Below are 9,030 nucleotides of genomic sequence, written 5' to 3' on the forward strand. Positions count from 1 at the left end.
GGGAGTAGTGCAATGCCATTCATCCCGCTGCCTGAGAACGGCTTGGCGTTCCGACGTGACCGTGTTCGGGGAATGTCTTTTCCCCTTTATTCTTCGACGAACTGCGAGAGCATCAGCAGCGCCCTCTGCCGTGGGCGGTACCACCAGTGTCTACGTCAGCTCGTTTGCTTGGACATCCGTCTCCGAAATGTATTCCCCAGTCAGGGATCCGGGGAATACGGAGGGTACGGCCTACTGGTTTGATACCGAGACTCTCGCTTCCTAGGAGACTCCGGTCTGCTAAGAAGCTCCCTCTAACTGAGAGGCGTTCTCAGTTGCTCTTACCTGTACATTATGTGAATAGTCTGTAAAGAGTTTTCCTTGCCTTCCCTTCTTAACCACGTCTCTGATCTTACTCGTCCCTTCTCCGGCCCGACCACGCTACCTGAGCTCGAGCAGCGGCCAGGGAGAGCGCTAGCCACCTCCACAAGCGCCCGCCAGGTGCTATCTCCCCGATCCCCATGCCGCTCCCACTCGGTACGAACCCGGCCGCGTTTCGATGGAGGCGAAACGCAAAAGGCGCCCGTGTGCTGCGCGATGTTAGTGCACGTTAAATGGAGCCTGAAATGATTTCGATGGCCATATTCAACAAATGTGTACGGGTGGTGTTTGTGAGTATCCGAGCCAAATTTAAAATCTTTGCGTTATAGACCATTTCATGACCTTCGGGAACACCGATTTGAATCCTCAACCCTCCTTTATCTCTTCCCTTACGGCGCGGTTCAGGAGTCCAACGATATATGAGACAGATGCTGCGCCATTTCCTTTCTCCCCAAAATAACAATTATATTATAATCCTCCACCCTTTCCTGTACTACGAGCACAGACCAGTGCCAAGTATGGCGGCGCCCTGCGAGCTCTTCCTGAAAAGGTGTATAACAAATAATTTCTAAAAATCGCTGCTCTCGACCGATTGTGGCGACACTTCACTGCGCGTTCTTAAGGCGCCCCTGCCTCGCTGACGTCAAGTGGGCAATCTTAGCGAGCATTCTCATTGGGCGAGCCGAAGTGACGGGATGGGTGCTGTCCCGATGCCTTTTTTTTTTATTTCTGGCACGTCGTCGTGTATGAGTTGGGAAGCAGCATTTTTAATCGTCGATATATATATCCTCGGTGTTTCTTCAGCTATAGCTTAAAATTTTTTGCGGTGCGGTGACGAAATACCGATAACTCGTGCGCTTTTCCGAACCTCAGTATATATCACTTTATGGTCCCTTTAAAGATCCCCAGGTGGTCGAAATTATTCCGGATACCTCCACTACGGCACCGCTCTCTTCTTTCACTCCCAACTTTCTCCACCGGGAAGCGAGACAGTTACTTCGCCTTTCATTTCCTCTAAACCAATTTGTTTCCACCCGAGAGCGGCACCCGCGCAGGGTGTGACGCGCGCTCGTACAGGTCGCAAGTTTTGTGGAAACCAACATATACTATATGTCACACCATGTCGTTTGCGATGTTGCTTAGACTAAGCTGCACTGCGTAACAACCTGATGACGATGGTGCAAATTAAGTTTCAGGCCTCTTCTGACAGCAAAAAGAGATTTAAATAAAGGCATGTGCCAAGACTACGCACGCACATTTTAGGATTCTGACTGCGCGATCGAATTTATGTCTGCAGTTTCTCATCCAACAAGTTCGCCAAGCGGCCAAGGCCAGTCGAATCCTGAAATGAGCAAACTACCCACCGAGCTTAAGGGAAGTCCCGCCATACGATCCTAATAAAGTTTCTTCTCTCCCTTGTATTTTTCCATCTGCCTCCTCCCATCATCATCATGTCCCGTCATGACCCTCTTTTTTCTCCTCTTCCCGTTCCCCAGTGCAGAGTAGCAGGCCAGATATTTATTTTTCAGGCCAGCCTCTTTCTCTTCTTTTCTACCTCTCGAGCACTGAGAAAAGAAAGTAAAAGCTGGACATGACGCGTGCCAGCGCGTTCGCCCCTGCAGCCAGGTGTGAGCACCCCGTCTGATATCCGCAACGAGAAAAAGTTCGTATTGTACTGCGCATATGCTCTACACGGCATCTATTACGTGAACTGAAAGTCTTACATACGGGCTCAAATGCACATTTACCTTGGGAGAAACAGCCTGTAGCGCTTTCTTAGGTGCTATCAAGTTGCCACGTGTAAACATAGGAAAACAGTTGAAGAAGAAGTTAGCGACGTTGCGGCGCAAGGCTACAGATACGTGGACCCCTGACCCAGGCTGGCAGTCGGCACCTTGGCAACTGAGTCGCGGAGTGGCATCCATCATGCGCGAGATTGTCCACATCCAGACAGGCCAATGCGGAAACCAGATTGGAGCGAAGGTAAGCCGCCTCTTTCGCCTCGGGATATTTCGTGGCCGGAGCTGTCGCGACTTTCTTACGACCTCAGTGCCTGTTCCGAAGCGTTTTACGCTAGCGATTGCGTTGCGGCCTTAACACCGTGCTCTAGGATGTAGTTTCAGGCTACGGGTTTAAGTACTTAACTTGTAAAAAAGTCATGGCTGGTAGTAGCCGCACTGCTTTTGTACTTAGTCGTGCCTTCTGTGCGTAGCACTTTGCGCCCCGGCGCAAGTGTAATCTCTGGATCTTGACCTTTGTTTTCGAGTTGACATTTTACTTGCCGCTCGCTATTTGAGTGTCTTGTTGGTTTATGTCACCTACCTGAGCCTTTACCGTCGTTCTTGGCGGAGAGGAGACATGTAGCAGTCTTAGGCCCACTGACTGCCTCAAAAGGGACCACGCGGAGGCCGGGGATACTTTAATGGGATTTTTTCCCGTATCGTCTAGGTTTTGCGCCTGACGCTATTCAATGGACTGAAGTGCTTTAGGCTCTGCCAGTTTTTCGTCATCAGGAACGCTGATGATTATGAGCCCCAGAATGCCACCTGAACCGGTTTCAGCTATGATGTTTAAGGTCTTTGGAGTTATTTCGTGTTAGAAGCGAATTCATGTCTCTAAATGTGCTTTGATAGTGGTCGCTGCTCACTGTGACACCATGATGAGTACCGATGTCTTTACACGTTTGCAGTTTTGGGAGGTCATTTCCGATGAGCACGGCATCGATCCAAGCGGAGCCTACTATGGTGATTCCGACCTCCAGTTGGAGCGCATCAATGTCTACTACAACGAGGCCCCCGGTACACGCCTTCCTGTATTTCGGTTGATAATTTCACTTTGGAACTTTCTCGTACCGTAGAGCGCGCTTTGCTCTTTAACGCTGTTAAACTGACCCCTGGCCTCTCAGCGGAGCATCTTGAGCGGCACGCCCTGGCGAGTTTTACACCGTAAAACCGATCGCGGATGATTTTGATTAGTCGCACTGAACGCGTCATGGCCTCTTCTGCTTGCGGCATGTTATGCCAGTGCAGTTGTTCAGGCCACATTGTTTTCAGCACACCTAGGTTCACTTCGAACGTTCTTCATCAAAAACGATTTTTTTTTCTCACAAATCAGGATTGTTCACAATTCCGCTTACGGAGTCATGAATCATAACCTGGTCAGGTTTGACGATGACATACCGTTAGTCTCACCTCGACAAAGTTTCCCCGTGTTGTCGTGGGTGGGATAAAAGTTTTTATGCCATGTTTGCCAACAGTAACGTTGTTGTGCTTCAGTGGCTATGGCGTTCGGCTTTAGCGTCATCGTGGGATCGGATCTTGAGGCAGCGGCCGCATTTCGATGTAGGCTAAATGTTAAGACATGTGCTCGGTGATGTTATTGCACGTGAAACAGCCCCAAGTGGACCAAAGTAGTCCGTACGCCTGCATTACTGCCCCTCTGATAACCCAGTAGCGCCTTACCAATTATAATACTATGTACCGCATTAAACGTTTAGTAATAGAGAACAGAATGGCTTAAAACAACGTTAATTGCAGTAACTATATTTTAATGCATTTAAATTATCCTAATCACATTGTAAGTGGTTTTGCTACTCCAACCAAATTTAATAAATATTGTTGAAGCTGCTGTTTAAGGATTGGACGACGGGGGGGGGGGGAGGGGGTCTAGGGCTATTATTGTGCTGCTTTTATCAGCTGTCACATCTTTATTGTTAGCAGGATCTCTTTTCTTTGCTTCTTTTGCTTATTTCTTTGTGATGCACGCATGGCTTGTAACCACACAAACGTACTTTTGTTGCACCTAAGTGACATTTATTTTTTGTTTGAGGAGATAAATACGTGCCTCGGGCCATCCTGGTTGACCTGGAGCCGGGAACCATGGAGGCCGTCCGCTCGGGACGCTTCGGACAACTATTCCGGCCGGACAACTTCGTGTTCGGTAAGAAGTTGCTCGTCATTTCCTGAGCAACATATTTAATTTTGCACCATTCCATCTTAAAGCACACTAAATCAGCACACTCACAAGAGCGCACGATATAGACTAAACTTTAATGCGCAGAACTGGCTAAAATTTGTGCCCATATCTCTGTACGCACTGCGTACCCTTGTTGAGTTCAATCCAGTCCACGTGCCAGTCAGTTTCATGCAGCCACGAAATCAAGTGCCTTTGAGTTGAATATGAAGTCATTTTTATAAGTTCCGTTAGAAGGGTCCCCAAGACTCACGCGTAAGCTTGAAGGTTCAACACGACTTTAATGTGCAGCGAAACGGGCGTAAGTACGAGAGTGGCAATATATGTGCTATTTCCAAATTAAGATTCTATCCGCAGTTGGTACACCGCAGAACACAACGCCCCACATCACTCCAGCAAAACGGGTATGTGACATATTAATTAATGACTGGATGTAGTCCTCAGCGGGAGAAATCTGGCAGAGTGCAAAAAAAATTAGGACAGCGATAAAAGATGGGTCCTGCAGAGAGCCTCCTTCTGTCCTCGTCTTGTCTGCCACATAGCTCTTTAACCAGAGTGACTTAGTGCCGAGATTGAGTTCTGAAGGCCGAGTAAAACATAGCCATCACTTGTTATAGTCTTTACATGCCTGAAAACTAATTAAATTATTTCACACGTAACAGCATCCTAATATTATCCAAACTTAACTTTACCTATGAAATGCGGTGTTAATCCCCCTATTGGCTACGGCCATCAGGCCACTTAAGTCAATTTTTGTTGCCTTTCTGGCTGCTGTGTGAAGTGTGTTTGGATAGTGGCTTTCCTTTATTGCATATTCCAGTACTGATTTTCTTCAGGATACAGTTTGTGCAAGTATACGCCTTTCACAACCTGCCCCTTCAGGTCAGGGTGGTGCTGGCAACAACTGGGCCAAGGGCCACTACACCGAGGGTGCTGAACTGGTGGACTCTGTGCTCGACGTTGTGCGCAAGGAGGCGGAATCCTGCGACTGCATGCAGGGATTCCAGCTGACCCACTCCCTGGGCGGTGGTACTGGATCTGGCATGGGCACACTGCTCATCTCGAAGATCCGTGAAGAGTACCCCGATCGCATCATGAACACCTACAGTGTAGTGCCCTCTCCAAAGGTGTGTGACATTATCTGCAGGACCCAATTTCAGCATCTTTGAAACAAATCAAACATGACATTTCGGCCTTGCTTTATAAGGCGTCTTCCTTGAATTTTGATTAGTCGTTAAGCACAAAGTTCTCATTCTCTTCCTACGGCTACCTCTAGGTTTCGGACACTGTCGTCGAGCCCTACAATGCTACTTTGTCAGTGCATCAGCTTGTGGAGAACACCGACGAGACCTTTTGCATCGACAACGAAGCACTCTACGACATCTGCTTCCGGACGCTGAAGCTCACGACTCCCACCTACGGAGACCTTAACCACTTGGTTTCTGCAACGATGTCGGGTGTGACCACATGCCTGAGGTAAGTATTTCGCAGCTTCGTTCAAGGGGCCACTTAAGCGCCTCATGCATGATCATAAAGAGCCCAAAGAGGTCGACACCATCCGCCGAATTGCTAGTTCCGACGGCAGTGATCGGTTCATTATGGAACAAGCACTGCAAAGACTTTGGTCGCCAAGGTCTTTTACAAAATATTTAGAGTAATACACTACAGCTAATCTCCATGTATAAAGTGCATGTGGTGGCAATATTCTCAGAAAATACAATGACGAGCAAGAAAGCAAATAAAAGCACCCTCACCGTCCGCAAAAAACCTAACAAACACCGCACCTGCTATAGCCAGCAAAGCAGCTGCTCAAGGAAGCTTTGAAAATCACTTCAAGGAAAGTGAATTCGGCAGCGGCAGCAATAACGAGAAGGCGGCTGTCGTCGGGAATAATGGAGCGGCGCCTAATCTACGGCATGCGATTGCACACATTGGGAATAAAATGGCCGTGTTTAACCACTGTACCTCAGAAAACTCATGAGGCGAAAAGGTAAATTAAGGCCTCGCGCTGTAAATGATGAAAAACTACTCTGTTCAAAAAGCAAACATCTCAAATCTCTTCAAAATAATTTAGCTGTGTGTCACTGGAGAATGCTTTTTGAACTGTTTCTCCTTTACAAAGTGCACATTTATCTCGTTCAGCTCCTTAATCCTAGCGTACAGGACCTCCATATAAAGCCCCACGTACAGTGAAATCAGTTATCCCCGTTTTCTCTTCGGGAAAAGGGAATACAAATTCCCACGTTTTGGTATGAAAGTTTTTCTTCGATAAATAGTGGCACTTCCTGAGGAAGTTGGGAGCAGAGTACCACATTAGCCTGCTGAGCAGTCAGTATGGAATGAATACTGGTTGCCATTGTTGGGGGATGGTGTTTTAGGGCCTGGAGAACGATCACAATTTTAAAGTGCCACGACAACCGGCAGACCGGTGAAGTTAATACCCATCGATGTTCTCCTAATGTAGTAATTTGTATAACCTTTGAAGCTGGATACGAAGCAGTGACCACGTGAAGAATCCATTTTTATTTTTTGTGATTTTGCCAATGAATCGAAACCAGCAACAGAAGAAATCATGTTATCTTACTGGAGCTGCTTTGTTTCTCCGCAGTTGTTATTTGAGGCAAATAACAGGCATGCAGTTTTAATGTTCTCTAGAACAGACTGGCAAAGTGTAAACTATGTAACGTCTGAAATTTCCATGAGTTCGTTCTTTCATTGGGCTTCGTTGTCTGCACTGGCGTGAAGAGAACTGAATTTCAAATTTGATGACCCGATATTCAAAAGCTTTGAATGAACAGCGGCAACAATCGCGACATTCTACAAGATGCCTCCACTTACCGTTGTAGCTGCTCCATAATCTTACCACAATATTGTTCTGACTGCTCCCAAACAAGAGCGCCCAACATACCTCTGTAAATTCTCTCTCCCCTTGTGAATTAAGCGGGCTTCTAATCAAGCACCGTCCCATTCCTCACAGATTTCCTGGGCAGCTGAATGCTGATCTTCGCAAGCTGGCCGTTAACATGGTGCCCTTCCCTCGCCTCCACTTCTTCTTGACTGGCTTTGCTCCACTCACGTCCCGCGGCTGCCAGGAGTACCGGGCTCTGACTGTGCCGGAGCTGACGCAACAGATGTTCGATGCCAAAAACATGATGGCTGCTTGCGACCCCCGCCACGGTCGTTACCTGACAGTTGCTGCAGTCTTCAGAGGCCGAATGAGCATGCGGGAAGTTGATGACCAGATGCTCAACATCCAGAACAAGGAATCGAGTTACTTCGTTGAATGGATCCCGAACAATGTAAAGACAGCTGTCTGTGACATACCGCCTCGAGGTCTGAAGATGTCTGCTACTTTCATTGCGAACAGCACAGCCATTCAAGAGCTTTTCAAGCGGATCTCCGAGCAGTTTACAGGTGACCATCGTGTTGAAAGTGCTTCTTAAAAGCACATGCTTTCATTGTAGCTACCCATTGCTGTCGATTTTCTGGAACAGCGCATTTTCGGGGACAGTTCTAGGAGTGTGACCCCGCCTGCTTGATATATTATTTTTTTTTTGCAGCTATGTTCCGCCGCAAGGCGTTTCTGCACTGGTACACCGGAGAGGGCATGGACGAGTTGGAGTTCACCGAGGCAGAGTCCAACTTGAACGAACTGGTGTCAGAATACCAACAGTACCAGGAGGCGACTGCTGAGGACGAGGGGGAATTCGAGTAGACCCAGGCAGAGGCCTAGTTTTTGTGTGCAGTGCTTTTTTTCTTTCGCTTTACAATAAAGTGTTTGTTTGTCATGGATCCTTCTTTTTGAGCCAGGTGCTTGCGCACTTCAGTATGTCTTAGGCCCGGACTGCGTCACAAGGATGGTCACGCAAAGCAGCTAAACCTTACTGTATTGCAATGTGCGCACATCTGTAAATACCCGTGGGACCGGCGTTTTCGGCATTTTGACGAAACTCTAAAATCTGTTAAAATCTTCTCATCGAACCACTTTTAGAGAGAACGCAAGGTGATCTTAAGGAAAACAAGTTTTGATGAGCTATTATTGGTCTCGGATACTTCCTGTCTGATGATGTGGAAAATTCTCTGTGCTGTCGAAACTGATATGAGACGAGCCGCTTTTTAGAACATCGCTACAGAGAATACATTTTGCTTATTATTCTCAGTGTTATTTGAGTTTTTTTGGCTTATTATCTAGCCATCATCTTTTGTCTCATATTTTTACGATTTTTAACAAAAATTTCAGTGACGGGATCTTGGTCAATACTAGGACGATCGAATCACTTTCATTGAGAGGCTCTTCTACTTGAGGGAAGGAAAACACGTTGAGAAGACGTCGACAGGACATCAAGTAGCATTTGAGGCGGCTGCTTCACCAATTCATTGTTCAGCGATAGTCGAGCTCCTCGGGGCTGCTTAACCTGTAGTGATCGAACTACCTCGTCCTGTGAGCGGCATAGCCCTAACCCGGGACGCAGCGCAGAAAGGTTCGTCGCCAAAGGCTTTGGCGATTCGCCACTGTGAGGAGCCCTCAACCCTTAATACTCAACGAACATTGCCCGTGTTGAATTCTGCGCTATTGATTCAGAATCCCTTAGCGTGGTGTCCACGGAAACGGAGGGTAGGTGCTTTGGAAGCCACGCGAGCTTTCGTGATCTGAAAGCCCTATGGTTGGAGGCGGGAGCGATATTTCCGGCGAGGGCC

The 9,030-nt window shown here is 47.6% G+C and overlaps 1 protein-coding gene across 2 annotated transcripts; it reads left to right on the forward strand.

The window, feature by feature from the left end:
* The first annotated feature begins 2,125 nt into the window (after positions 1-2,125).
* LOC144134181 (tubulin beta-4 chain-like) lies at positions 2,126-8,070 on the forward strand. 2 transcript variants are annotated; one of them, XM_077667142.1, is made up of 7 exons: positions 2,126-2,343; positions 3,050-3,158; positions 4,189-4,299; positions 5,215-5,459; positions 5,609-5,808; positions 7,310-7,746; positions 7,893-8,070. In XM_077667142.1, the coding sequence occupies exons 1-7, from the start codon at positions 2,287-2,289 to the stop codon at positions 8,045-8,047; spliced, it is 1,314 nt and encodes a 437-aa protein (XP_077523268.1). In that variant the 5' UTR covers positions 2,126-2,286; the 3' UTR covers positions 8,048-8,070. The 2 variants fall into 2 exon arrangements, with proteins under 2 accessions (XP_077523268.1, XP_077523275.1); XM_077667149.1 differs by lacking the exon at positions 3,050-3,158 and having other exon boundaries at positions 4,192-4,299.
* Positions 8,071-9,030: the final 960 nt, after the last annotated feature.

Source organism: Amblyomma americanum, chromosome 1, assembly GCF_052857255.1.
Source record: "Amblyomma americanum isolate KBUSLIRL-KWMA chromosome 1, ASM5285725v1, whole genome shotgun sequence".
NCBI classification, from domain to species: Eukaryota; Metazoa; Arthropoda; class Arachnida; order Ixodida; family Ixodidae; genus Amblyomma; species Amblyomma americanum.

Bases quoted from the DNA above. Each gene is read 5' to 3' on its own strand.
- LOC144134181 (XM_077667142.1), top strand. From the start codon at position 2,287: ATGCGCGAGATTGTCCACATCCAGACAGGCCAATGCGGAAACCAGATT. The intron at 3,159-4,188 runs GTACACGCCTTC...TTTTTGTTTGAG, and splicing joins CTACTACAACGAGGCCCCCG to GAGATAAATACGTGCCTCGG. The intron at 7,747-7,892 runs GTGACCATCGTG...TTTTTTTTGCAG, and splicing joins GATCTCCGAGCAGTTTACAG to CTATGTTCCGCCGCAAGGCG.